At 62.0% G+C, this 13,708-nt stretch overlaps 2 protein-coding genes across 2 annotated transcripts in view; one reads left to right on the forward strand and one right to left on the reverse strand.

Moving 5' to 3' along the window:
• RSPH14 (radial spoke head 14 homolog) overlaps positions 1 to 13,708 on the reverse strand; it is a 78,166-nt gene that overhangs the window by 31,903 nt on the left and 32,555 nt on the right. The gene's annotated exons all lie outside the window — the stretch shown is intronic.
• The window catches only part of GNAZ (G protein subunit alpha z), a 55,935-nt gene that overhangs the window by 22,284 nt on the left and 19,943 nt on the right, over positions 1 to 13,708 (forward strand). Inside the window, exon 2 of the mRNA XM_054592793.1 lies at positions 2,624 to 3,820. Coding sequence (XP_054448768.1) covers positions 3,098 to 3,820 — 723 coding nt within the window. The 5' untranslated portion in view covers positions 2,624 to 3,097. The remainder of the gene's footprint in view (positions 1 to 2,623; positions 3,821 to 13,708) is intronic.

Consider the following 13,708-nt stretch of genomic DNA (forward strand, 5'->3'; position numbering starts at 1 on the left):
GCCTGCTTGTCCCAGGTGACAACAAATAGTGGGAGGGACCTGCTCTTCTGGATGATCTTTGTCGTTACTGACCAACTGAGGGACAGTTGATCACATGAGGCCTGTCTGCACCTCACATTTCAAAGCACAGAATTGAGAATAACAGTAATGGCAACATGGGGCCATCACTGCCTTGGGTAGGGAGGTCAGTAGCATCGCCTGGGAGGGGTGGTGCCGGCAGGGAGGCCCCAGGGGTCCTGGGCAGCTTCGGTGTGGCAGGGCGTCCCCGGCAGCAGGTTGAGGGCTTTGGGCTCCTGTCCATACCCAGAGGGCTGCTGGGCCATCAGCAGTGACCAGGGAGCAGCACTGGGGCCTTGCCCGACCCACTCACGGTGCAAGGCGGGGAGAGGCGGTTCCAGGCGCCATGAGAGACAGGGCCTTTTCAGTGCCCGGAGACTCATTTCCAAGCCTTCCTCATGGCAGAAGTCACTGAAGAAAATACAGTCCATACGGTAAAATACAAAGAAGGAACAAATCTCTCCTGGTTCAGTGCTACTTGGGGAATGACGTCCCAGACCTCTGCTTGCACAGCACACGCACACGTGTGTGAGCATATGTGCTGCGTGTATTATGTACATGTCACCCTGCAACACATGCTCCACAAGCACCTCCTACGCCCTGGACTAGGCAGAACTTACATCCTAAGCATAATTTCCAACCTCTGTTTAGGCACCGTTCCCCCAGCAGAGCCCTGTCCCAGGCGTCCCCTTGTGCAGCCCTCACCCACAGCTGCCCCACAGGCAGGCAGGGCTGCTATGAACTGGTGAAGTCCCTCGGCCTCCCTAAGTCTGACTCCTTCCCTCCTCCCTCCCTCCCACCAGCACAAACGAGCACCCTCTGGGCGCCCAGCCAGGCCATGCTCCAGGCCCTGCTTCTGGCGCCCCCGGCCCCAGCCCTGGGAAAGGCATGCGGCATCCGCACACAGGCCTGCCTGGTCCCAGGTGACCGAGTCCTGCCACTGGGAGCAGGGCAGAGAGGGGATGGAAACATCAGAGGAGGCGGGACAAGGGGGAAGGGGGCGCTCACAGGTGACGGGGACAGTGGCCGGCTGGCACTTGCTGGGTACCAGGCACTGCGCTGGATGCTTTACTTTTCAAGGACACTTGTGACTGGTGAGAAATGAGCTCTGAGCTGTGGAGTTGTGTGTACAGTTTGCCAGCTGGGACGAGACTCATAAGCCTATGAGTAGTTGGGGTACAGGGAGCTTTGCTGCAGGGGGAGAAGTGTGAGATGCTTAAAGCACCTCTGGCTGTGGAGGCAGGCGGGCCCCAGGGCGCGGGGAGAGATGGGAGCCCCGGCCCAGGGGAGAACAGGCACTTGGAGCCTGCTCCAGAGCAGCATCGCTAGGACTCGTGGGCGAACAGACCAGCTGGGAGTGTGCGGACGGGTGGGGAGACCAGGCGAGTTCCGGTTCTCAGGGTCTGCCGGCCTCAGGTCCTCCCTGCCATATGGGGGATGGGGGCGTGAGAGGCGTGAACGCTGAGCACGGCAGAACGGGCAGGCTGCAGAAGGCCGCCGGGCAGGGGCTGAGGTTGGGGGAAAGTGGCAAGAGGTATGTGTGGGGGTAGATTGGGGTCAGATCCCATCCTGGGCTCCCAGTTGCAGGGAGAACCTGAGCTGCTCTGGAGGGCGGGCCCTGGCCACAGCTGCTTGGGGGACCCCCGGCAAGAGCTTACAGATGTCCTGAGTGATCAACAAGGCAGGGGTGGGAACATGAAAGACAGCCTGGGACAGGGAGCCTCTGGGTCCCTGCCTTGCCCTGGACTCGGCGATCCCCTCCGCGCCCCCGCCCCCAAGGCTTTGGACTGCTCTGGCCCATCCCACCGTCCACAGCTGGCCACCACCCGGCCCCTCCCAGCCTCTGCTGCCGCAACTCAGCCTGCCCAGCCTGAGCCTCCCTCCACCTCACCCACCAGCAGGAAGCCACCCTGCCCCCCAGAGAGCCCCAGCCCCAGGCTGTTGTCCACCCTGTGGTGCTCCCAGCTCCTCTACCTCTCTCTGCTTCCTGCCTGTCTGCTCACTCCCGGGGCCAGCCAGCCTCCTCCCGGTGAGTGTCCTGCCCTGGGAGAGAGCAGGGGTGACCCAGCTCCTGTGGGAGGTGGTAAGAGTGGGGGCACCCAGCTATCCTGTCCTGTATCCCCGCCATGAGTCAGGGAGGGGCTGAGCCCTATGGATGCCACAGCACATGTGGGTGCAGCCCCAGCAGCTGTAGAAGAGGACACAGGGCAGCATCAGAGCAGGGCCGCCAGGTTGAATCCTCACCACCACCAGACAGGGAGACCGAGGCTCAGAGAGGGTGAGGTCGCCGGGTCCAGTGGGCAGGGAGGGGCGGCAAGGCCTGGACTTGCTCCCCGCAATTTGAAGACCCTCTCATGGTTGGGCACCCTTTCCTCGAGCACCTGGCTTCAGCAAACTGGCCGCAGGGTGCAGTGGCCAGTGTGTTTGCTGTGGTTTCGGCACCAGCTCTGTGGGGCTCCACAGAGGGAGGGGACTCAAGTCATTGTTCCCCGGGCAGCTTTCTGCTTTCCAGAAGGCTCCCTTTCCCATGGCGGGAGGAGGCTCATGCTCTTCTCTGTGTTGGCAGGTGAAGGGCGGATGCCCGAGGCAGGGGGGCCGCAGGGAGCACCCGTGGCAGCGGCACTGGCGGCAGGCCTTCCAGCCGCACTTAGCAGCATCGCCACAGCAACCGGGGACCAGACGGCAGCAGCCTAGGCAGAGGCAAGTGGGCAGAGGCGAGTGGACTGCTTCCCACCATCAGGAGGACAGGAAATGACTGCTGCGCATCAGGCCAGGTGGCAGCCCGGGGAGGGGGAGTGTCACTAGAGGGAGGGTTCGGCCACCTCCCGCAGCAGGAGCACCATGCCAGCCGCAGAAGAGGCGCTGGGGCAGGGGCTGCAGTGGGGCCTGGCCTTGCCCCACCGCCCACACTGAGCGCTCCAGGGCAGCGGGGCTCCGTCGTCCGCCGGGCACGCCACCTGCGTCTCAGCGTCCCCTTCTCTTGGGGCAGAAGGAGAGGCGCCAGTCTCGTGCTCCTGTCTGGGCCCGCCGCTGCCAGACCATGGGATGTAGGCAAAGCTCAGAGGAGAAAGAGGCGGCGCGTCGGTCCCGGCGAATCGACCGCCACCTGCGCTCAGAGAGCCAGCGGCAGCGCCGCGAGATCAAGCTGCTCCTGCTGGGCACCAGCAACTCGGGGAAGAGCACCATCGTGAAGCAGATGAAGATCATCCACAGTGGAGGCTTCAACCTGGAGGCCTGCAAGGAGTACAAGCCGCTCATCATCTACAATGCCATTGACTCACTGACCCGCATCATCCGTGCCCTGGCCGCTCTCAAGATTGACTTCCACAACCCCGATCGCGCCTACGACGCTGTGCAGCTCTTCGCGTTGACGGGTCCAGCTGAGAGCAAGGGTGAGATCACTCCAGAGCTGCTGGGCGTCATGCGGCGGCTCTGGGCCGACCCTGGGGCGCAGGCCTGCTTCGGCCGCTCTAGCGAGTACCACCTGGAGGACAACGCGGCCTACTACCTGAACGACCTGGAGCGCATTGCTGCGCCCGACTACATCCCCACTGTCGAGGACATCCTGCGCTCCCGGGACATGACCACTGGCATTGTGGAGAACAAGTTCACCTTCAAGGAGCTCACCTTCAAGATGGTGGATGTGGGTGGCCAGAGGTCAGAGCGCAAAAAGTGGATCCACTGCTTCGAGGGCGTCACAGCCATCATCTTCTGCGTGGAGCTTAGTGGCTACGACCTGAAGCTCTATGAGGACAACCAGACGGTGAGTGGTCAGGCTTTTCCTCTGCTTATTCCTGCCGCCGCTGGCTCCTGGGAAGCAGGTGGGTTTCTGGGTGTGTCGAAGGCAGGGGTGGGGAAGGCTGCCGTCAGGAGGGGCCCAGGACGGCTCCAGTGAGGTGTGTGTCTGGGAGTAGAATGTGGAGCACAGCGGGTTCCACAGGCACCACAGGACCTTGGGGTCACACCTGCTGTCAGGACGCCTGCCACAGAGGGCAGCGCTCGGTGGCCGCCCAGCCTGGAGGGCTCCACTCTGACCTGGGTGCCCTGACAGGCCTCAGGGCTCCAACCTCTCCAAGTGACCACATCAGGGCGCCGCCACGCAGGGATGCCCCCTTGGCTACGACTTCCCTCACCCAGCTCAGACAGCTCTGCCTTCAGAGCACTCACAGGCCCCAGTGCCCAGGCGGTGCTAGCGAGGACTCAGGGTACGAAGGGCAGGAGAGTGGGTCCTGCTCCTCAGCAACCAAGAGAGTATTGCTCAGAGCCCACAGGAGGGACCCTCAGCCACCTGGGGGTCAAGGAAGATTCCCTGAAGAAGGGGGAGGGGCGGGCTGGGCACTGAGAGGGGCTTCGCTACGGGTGAGGTTGGGGAGCAGTCAGGCACGCTGGGTGATGCTGGAGGCCGGGAGGGAGGCTGGAGGCTCTGCAGGGCGGCAGAGGGCGAGGCCCGGGCCCGGCATCCATTGTTGGTCCAGGTGGCACCTTAGTTGGTGCACGAAGCACCTACCAGTCCTGGGCACTGTGCTGGGTCCCAGAACAGCAGCTCTGGCCCCTAAGAGTCTGGTATCAAACATTTTAAGAACTGTTTTCCGGGATTTAACCCCAAGGGGCTGGGTGCGTATGGAGTTCTCTTAGGCGCCCAGCCCGGGCTGAGAAGCACGGTGCATGGAGGGCTGCACGGGGCAGGGGCAGCACACAGGGGCGCCGGGGGGCAGCCCAGGCCCAGTGCCGAGCCAGTGGGGGCTTGAGGGGAGCTGCTGAGCAGGGGGACAGCCAGGTTGCTGGTAAGGACTGGGGGCAGCCCAACCAAGGCAGAAGGCCCAGTGCACGGGGCGCCACAGCTCCCTGGCTCCAGGAGTGGCGGTGGTAGAATGAGGCCACACAGGTAGACAAGGGATAGGCGTGGCCAGGGTCTCCCCCAGACCCTCCCTGCAGGAGCTTTGTGTCAGGTAGGAGGGCTGAGCAAAGACTCAGAATTTGCCCTCAAGAGGCCTTTGATCCTGGGTGGAGGCCTGGAGGCAAGTGGGGTCTGAAAGGCGCTGTAAGCGCTGTGGGCTGTGGGTGCCAGGGGCCTGGGGCGGCGGCCGCTGGCAGGGACCTGGGGGAGGGAGTGACGGTGCTCTCAAGGGACCCACCACGCTGGTAAATTCTCCTCCCAGCCTTCAGGACGGGACCAGGGCAATGGCAAGGAAGGGACTTGCTTCTTCACCCGGGCTTTTTTCAAGCAGGTGGTAGCTTTATCTGGGGGCTCAGCTGGGAAATCCTCATTGGGCCTATATCCCCGAGGGTCCCTGGGCGGCTGCAGGCCGTGGCCACTGTGCTGGGCACCTGAGCGTCTTTCTGGAAGGAGGGTCTGCAGCTCCCATATGGCTCACGAGGAGGCCCAGCTCTTGGAGAAGGGGAAGCAGCTGCAGGCAGCCATGGAGACGGAGGCAGGGCTCTCCTCACTCCCCCTTTTTGCATCTGGGGTTCTCCACAAAGCGATCCCCAGGAAGTGACGGTGTCTCTGGTGAGAGTGGCCTGAGCTGAGGATGCTGTCCACAGGGACAGGCCCGCATTGCTCCCAGCATTATGTGGTCTTGAGGGTTCAGCCACCCTTAGTCTGTCTGTCCCGACTTCAGCACCACGTGTGGTTCTAGGCAGAGGGGACATCCCAGCAGATGAGCAAGGTCAGGCTCCTTGATGAGGCATCGCGGTGGGCAGAGGGCTTGGGGCTGACGAGGCTGTGAGGCTCTTGAGGCAAAGCAAGGTGTCCAGCCTAGGCCCCGGGACAGTGCCGGGACAGGCCTGCCAGCCACATGGACTACGGTGACCGGCTCGCGAGGCTTCGGCCTTTTTCTGCTTGTCCTGAGGCTGGTGAGAGCCTGTGCTCTGAGACCTCTGGGGGCCTGGAACTGGGGCTGTCTTATCTGTCACCTCCAAGGCTGTTGGGGCGAATTCCCTTGGCGCTGGGCTTGCCACTCAGACTGCCCACTGGCAGGCTCTGCCCTCCACGCCTGTGCCCACAGGTGTGCCGGACACAGGAGGCAGGCTGCCTGCGTCCTGAGTTGGTCTTGTGTTTCATAGAGGAATTTGGCTTTCATCTCTGCTCTCTGAAGCTGTCAACCAGGAAGTGGCCCAACTGTCCTCAAAACAGGCCCAGGGCCAGGCCTTCTCTCGCCCGAGGCCCTCTTGGCTCCAACCAGCCCATCCCCCACTTCCCGCTGCTTCTCCTTGTCTCTGGTCTGGCCTTTGTGGGCTTCATTCACTCCCATGTGCTCTGCTCTCTCCAGCCTTAAGCACGTGACCACCCTGCCCCATCATTCCCCTGCCCACCTGCCCCTGTCCTTCAGGTCTCATCTTAGGTGTCACCTCCGTGAGAGGCCTTCCCTGACCTCAGCTCGGCACCTGCAGGCCCCACCATTGCAGTCACTCGTTACAGGGTGGGTCCAGCTCACATGTGGGCGGGGGGCTGCACAGCCAGGCTGGATGGAGGACCGGGTGGATAGGCAGCCCATGCAGGGCCTCGGATCCCCAGCCGTCTCCTGGCCCTGGCCCTGTGCGAAACCGCAGCGGGAAGCCCTGGGTGAAGACAGTGGCTGCTGGTTCGGCCATGGGGCTCTCTGTGAAGCCGAGCTGGCCTCCGGGAGGCAGCCAGGCTCTGGGGCCATTCAGGGCATTTTCTAAAGGGAGGGGCTGGCAGCCAGGCCTGTGCCCCGCCTCCTGCTACCACCCTGGTCTCGGCAGGCCTGGGGAGGTGGTTGTTCACCAGAAAAGGAAATTCTTGATGAGAAACTCAAGCAAGCGAGGCTGGAAATTCACTGGATTCCAAATGGTTCTGACCTTTCATGCTCTACCAGCAATATCTCAGGATGGAAAACAAACAGGCTGCTGAGGAAAGACAATACCCTCCAAGATTTCTGCCGCCGGCTGTCCACTGAGGTGGGCTGGCCGCCCAGGAGAGAGCCGGGCCAGGCAGCAAGGAGAGCCTGCCTCTCCCAGGGCCTGCAAGCAGCTCCTGTCACAGCCGCTGGCACGCCTCTCCTGTGCCCTGCCCTCCTCCCGCCTGCTGCCATAGGCCTGGGACAGGGCTGCCACCCTGCCTTCTCCTTTTGGAGGGCCCTGAACTGTTCTCCCCGGGCTCCAGCAAAGGCGAGGCAGCCAAGAACAGGCCATGCTGATTTTTGCAGAAACCAGAGGAGACTGGGGGCCCAGTGCCAGGCTCCAGACACGGAGCTCGGAGCTCTTCAGCCCCGACTCTGCTCAAGGCCTTGCCTTCCCCTGGCAGAGGGCTGGCAGAGCCCCCGCCCCCACGCCTGGCAGAGGAGCCACAGCCCCCTACCCGCCCGCTGGCATTTGCGTCAGCACGTTGCTAAGGGTAACGTCAGGATCTCCGGGTTCCTGGGCATGGAGGGCTGCGGCGAGTGCAGGGCAGCACCTGGGCGGGAGGAGGCAGATGCCGGAGCGTTCGCGGACTGTGGCAGTGAGCCATGCCCAGCCTTGATAACGGATTCCCAGCTCTTATTCCAGAAGGACGTCATGGGCCCTCATCCACCCATGCAGTCCACACAGGCTCCCACAGGCTCCAGAGTTGGTAGGCCCCCACGGTTCCTACAGGGGCTCCCTTAGGCAACGTGGGAGGCCAGAGCATGGCTCAGAGACCCATCACCTGACTGATCACGTGGGGCAGCCGCTGTGCCTACTGTCCTCGTCACGGGTGGGGGGACAGGTGGGGTACCCAGGCTTAGGACCGGCTATGGGCCCAGGCCCTTAGCTTGCGGCAGACGTGGGCCCTCCCTGCGCCACATCTGCCTGGGGAGAGCCAGGCCCTCCCGCCCCCGCCTGCCCCCCACCGGGGCACCACGTCCTGGCGGCTCAGCTGACCTTCTTCGCCTGCCCCGTGGCCCCTTCCAGCAGTGCAGACAGACAGGAGTTTTAAATTCACAGGCTCAGGCAAGGCCCCACTCAGGTGCAGAGACTGCCCACTGACCCCCCGCCTCGCCATGGCAGCCCTGGAGACCACGTGCCTGAGGGTCTGCCACAGGCCCCTCAGCCAGCGGTCACAGGGCTCTGTCCCTTCCTCTTTAGTGCCCTGACAGGTGGGACCCCAATACCCTGCTGAGAATCTCAGGAAAGCAGGAAAACGGGGGTTGCTTGCTGCCCAGGCTCGGCCCCTGCCGATCTCCTAATGGACTATGCGGTCACTTAACAGTGGAGGGAGGCTTCAGAAGAGACAGATTAAAAGGCCTGGCTGTAAAGTGTCAAAGTGTTCCCATGTGAAAACCCGCAGGAGCTCCCCGCTGCCCGTTTCCTGCAGAAGCTGTTGGTGTTCCTGGCCCTGTGCCAGGCCTGTTGTGCACCTGCTGTGTACCTGCTTTGTGCCTGCTGTGTACCTGCTGTGCAGGTGCAACGCCCTGCCTGGGGGCCAGACGCCGAGGTGATCCTGACTGTCCCAGAGGCACAAGGTGCTGGTGGGAGGGGACGCTCACACCCAGCAGTCACAATGTCATTTCTACAAACCCCTGTGCTGTCTGGGGACACCTGCCCCCTCCTTTAGGACCCAGCAGGTACCAGTTCCCAGGGGTACCCCCGCCCGCCTTGGCTCTATTGCAGGACCAGCTGGGGCTACGGGTGATCTGGGCCACAGCAAGGCTTACAGTTGGAGGCCTGATGTCCCTGCTGTGTACCCCACAGATAGCTAGTTGACATGTGTCAAGGAGTGTCCCTTGGGAGATAGGTGGGACACAGAACATGCCCTTTAGAGAATTAAGTTCTGCAGGTGATAGTTGCTACACAGCCAGGCTCCAGACTACAGGGTCATCTCTCCGAGCCCTGGCCAATGGCCCCTCCTTGTTCCGGTCCCTAAGCCCCTCCCTACCCCCACACGGGTCACAGCCCCTTGCACAGTGTGTGCTGTGGGCACAGGCCTGGCACACTGGTGCTCAGCAGACCATGGTCTGGGCGGGAGGCAGGCAGGCCCAGGAAGAGCCGGAGTTTAAGACCCTGGCTTCTGGGTGCGCGGTCGCTGGTGCCAGGCATAAATGGGAGCGCGTGTGCAGTGCGGTCCTGCAGAGGGGCCGCTGAAGGCCGTTCTGCACACAGTCTGCCTGTCATTCAGCCCGAAAAGGGAGCTTGTTTTTGTGCTTTAAAAACGGCATGTCATGAGGTGGCACGTTGAGGTAACATATGGCACTGTGGTAAGACAGGCTTTCACCTGTTGATAACAGAGCTGGTTCTGTTTGTCCAAAAGAGGTGATTACAAAGGGAAATGGCCAGATGTGATGATACCCTGGATTAGATTTGGAAGGGACCTGACGTATCTTTAGTGTCCTTAACCAGCCATCTTTGCAGGTGAGGGAACCGAGGCTCACAGAACGTACGCCATGTCCCAGGGTTGAGTCTGGCTTGCTGGGCAGCCCTGGCACTGCTTCCCAGGGGTCCCAGGGGGCTCTGGAATCCCCCGCGCACAGAGGGTTCAGGGTGCTCCAAAGAGGGCCATGGGGTGTGAGCTGGCTTCTACACTCGGGGCCAGGGCGCAGGGCAGGCCCCCGGGCTCAGGAGGCTTGAACGGCCATCAGGGTGGGCGCAGCCCACCGCCCCCACCCTGTCAGTGGCAGGACCACAGGGAGCCTGAGCGGAGCACAGCCCCACTCTGTCACCTGCTCCTCACCCAGTCAAGGACAGAGATTCAGGAATCCTGCTATGGGGACTTGGGACGGTGCCAGAAAGATGTGCCATTGACCTGCCCGGAGGCCACCAGCCTTCCCCGATGAGGTCCTGGTCGCCCTGAGCAGCTCCTTCCGATCTCATGAGGTGGTGCCAGGACCACATGCAGTTTGCGACCTCCACACATATGGTGACCCTGGGAGAGCAGCGACCTCCCGGCCCAGAGCCAGGAGGCGGGGCTCGGCCAGCAGAGGGGCCTGCGTTCCCTTGGGGTGGACAGCTCCAGGCACAGATCTGAGGAGATCTGCAGAGGCAAAGGCCGCGGGGAGTCAGGCCCCCAGCAGGGCCATGGCAACACCTCCCTTGGAAGGCGCAGGGCTCCCCTGGCCATGTGCTCTCCCCAGCTGGTGTCCCCCTGGAAGCTCGGACCAGCTCTTTGTCTCTGTGACCCATTACCTTTCCCGAGCATTGGAGAGGCGCGGCCGACTGCTCGGGGATGGGCCTGCCCACACAACTGGGTCGCCAAGGTGCTGCCAGCGCTTGCGAACAGTCTCCCGCCTCTGTGCGGGCTCCTCAGGCCCTGGCCTCATCCGAGGCCCTTTGCCCTGTTGCTGGCCCTTGTCCTGGCCCTAAACAGGCTAAGGCGGTCCGGTTCTCAGCTCAGTAGGTCCCGGGTCTGAGCCTGTGGCCCTCATTCGGTGCCCTGGTGGCAGTGGGTAGGTGTCGGCTCCCCAGGGCCCCAGGCCTCACAGAGCTTGAGCGGGGTGCTGACCCCAGCCCATGACGGGCAAGGGCGAGGTGGAGGGAGGGTGGAAAAGGCAGCAGCGGGCCCTCCCCCGCAGCACAGCCTGGCACCTATTCTCAGCCCCTAGCACTTGCCAGCTAATGTTTTAGTTTCTCAGACTAAGACCTCCTCCCCCTGCTCCCAGGGAGGCAGCCGCCATCGAGGCCTCCGTCAGCAGCAGCTTCCTCCACTCCCCTTCCCGTCACCCTGGGAGCTTCCCAAGGACTCCCATTTCCTCAACCTCTGCGCTTGGCTCCTTGCCCTGAGTAGGTCCTCCGTCAGATGTCAGCCACAGAAAAGGACAAGACAGGGCCCTCCTGCTCAGTACGTACCCCGCCACCCCCCGACCTCCCCTCCACACTGCATGGTGGGGCTTCAGGGTGCTACGGGGGCCTTTTCCTTGGTCCCCGTCTCCTCGGACCCTTGTGGGCCCAGCTCTGCCATGGAGCACGTCGGCCGCCCTTTCTTGATGGCCGGACACCATCCCCATCATTGTGACTCTTCCACCATGACAGGCTTCACCATGTGCTGTGGCAGAATCTGCGTGGGGAGTCCACAGAGTTCCTCAGGCCTCGGAGACAGGCAGGAGGCTGGCCTGGCTGGGCTTTGTGGGGCCCTCCTGCCCTAGTGCTGAGGGGCCTGGGTGGAGAGCAGGCCCTACCTGCTGGGGGGCGCGAAGCCTGGGGTTGGCAGGCAGAGCAATGGATTCCCTCTCTGCGCACCGATCCATTGGAAGGTAGAGCTGGATCGTACAGCTCACAAGTGCCAATTTTTCAATTTTTAGGAATTTCTGGGCCATTTGACATCGTGTTGTAGCTTAAAATCAGCCAGGTGAGAATAATCGCAGCATGGAACACGGCAGATGCTTGACATCGCCTCCCAATGGGTTGTTAAACATTCACCAGCCAACCGCATCCTGTGGCTCTCGACCAGGCCCAGAGGGCCTGTCCAGGTCAGGCTCAGTTATCAGCAAATTACAGGATTTACTGTCCACATCCCTCTGAAGGGCCGGGCAGTGTCCCTGTTTTCCAGCCGCCTCTGGGACTCCTCAGCAGTTCCCTCCTCTGGCCCGGTGACTGCACATGTTATTTCTGTCCACATTCATCCCGTTTGAGAACGGTAATTTGCCAGAGTGGCTCCCAGCTCCTCCGCCCCCCCACCCCCCACTTCCCGCTCTCCCCAGGCAGATTTTACAAGAATCCTGTGCAGAGAAGCAGACTCAGAGCTGGGCGGTTCTGCTTTCTCTCTGTCAGCACGTTAGCAGACTAGCATGAGACCATCTGCTCAAGCTGGGTCCATCCTGCGTTCTCCATCTGGGAGAGAAAAGCCTGCACTACTCATTCAGGAAGCATTCCTTACACACCTAGTGTGTGCAGCTGTCTAGGGACAGAGGCGAGTGAGTGTCCCTTCCTCCTCTCAGGTCAGATGGTGACAGTATCAAGTGGTCCCTGGAGGGCTGGTGTGGCTCCCGCAGCACCCGCTGCCACACTTGCCGTGGCTGCCTCAAGGCCCCCTGGGAAGCAGCGGTCTGGGTCCAGAGAAGCTAGGAAGCCCTCCTCTGCCCCAGAAACCAACTGGTAGGAGAGAAGGGGGCCAGACCTCAGAAGCAGGGCTTGGGCCAATCAGGGTGAAGGTGGGGCGGTAATCGGGACTTGATCCGGACCTCACAGAGTCCAGCCTGGGCCTTGGGGGTTGAGGGGGCAGCCAGCAGAGGCAGGATCAAGGGACTGCTTGGGGGCCTTGCAGAAGGGGCGAGGTCCCAGGTGCTGCATCCAGTCCCCAGCACAGTGTGGGAGATGGCGGAGCTGGGGTTCACCAGGGTCTCAACAACCTGCACATCTGTGCGCTGCCTCCCCGACCCCCAACTGCCCGCCACTTGACCTCTTCTTAACAATGCTCCGCAGACTGGCAGAGCACCTCCTTTCTGTGCTCACCAAGAGCATCAGGACAGAGAGATGTCCCCGCCTGCGTCCTGCTCAGCCGCTGGGCCAGTAGGGGAATTAACATTCTGAGCACATTAGCTCTGCTCCTGATGTACGTATCAGAACAGCTCTGGGTTTTAAGATGCAGATTATTATTGTTTAAGGTGTTTTCATAATTCAAGACTAAAAACAACTTCACTCTTTAAGAACAGCATGGAAGGGAGGCCAAGCTGACTGGGGGACCCTCCACATAGATGGGGGCGGGAGTGGGGTGCCTGCCACCCATGGCAGTCTCATGGCTGTCCCCAAACAACACCGAGAAATGCTCCTGGTCTAACAGGACATGGTGGGGGTTCCTCTTCGCCCATCCGTAAGGCCCACTGAGGCCTCACGGACTCTGACAGTCGAGTTTCTGGAGAGAAAGGAATAACAGTCGCCTAAGGGAAGAGGTCCTGGACATCTGAAGGGACACCCAGGATAGAGCAAAGGGTAGCCCTGCTCCTGCATGAGGTCCAGACTAGCCCAGTTTCCTCAGAGCCAGAGAACAAGCTCAGGCTGCCCCTGGGAGGCCAGGCGTGCAGCTCGCCCGACTGCGTCTTCATCACCCCCTGGTCGGCGCATCCTCCCTCCGCTCGTGCGCTTGCTCTAATTTCATTAATAAAACCAGTCAGCCAGAGGCCCCGGACTTCCTTTCCTGAGCTTACCACCAAGGCCAGCCCCAGGCCACAGCTCCACACACCTTTCCTGGCCTTTGGTGACCCTGGGAAGGCTATCAACATCCTGATGTCGAGAAGGCCTGGAGCGCCCGGGCCCACATGGCCCATAGGAGCGGCCATAGGCAAGTCCTTCCCCACAGGGCCACGCAGCCAGCCTCCACTCAGCTGCGACGGGTGGGAGCTGGGAAACCTCTGAACTGCTCAACATTCCCCAAAAGCCACAGCCTCTGGCTCCAGTGTCCCAGGCTCCAGGAAACCAGGTCTGTGGCTCATTACCATCTACCGAGGAAAGAACACTCTGGAACAGCTGAGCAAGGCAACCTGTGGGTCTTGGGCAGTTTCCAGCCCCTGGCCCAGCAGGAAAGATGCTGAGGGGAAACCACTGTTCCATGGCCCTTTGTTAGTGTCCACTGGGCCCCCAGGCACGCCATCCCCGCTGGCCCCCCGTAGCGTCATCGGCCCGAGGACAGGACCTCTGTGGGTGAGGGGGAACAGTCCCTGGCCAGATGCAGCCCCAGCCCTGGGCAGCCTCAGGTTAGATGGGCTGGCCCAGTCGTGGCTTCCTCATCTGTAAAGTGGGACAG

Source organism: Pteronotus mesoamericanus, unplaced genomic scaffold (genome assembly GCF_021234165.1).
Source record: "Pteronotus mesoamericanus isolate MK-2021 breed Mesoamerican mustached bat unplaced genomic scaffold, CSHL_Meso_final scaffold_371, whole genome shotgun sequence".
In the NCBI taxonomy this organism is placed as follows: domain Eukaryota; kingdom Metazoa; phylum Chordata; class Mammalia; order Chiroptera; family Mormoopidae; genus Pteronotus; species Pteronotus mesoamericanus.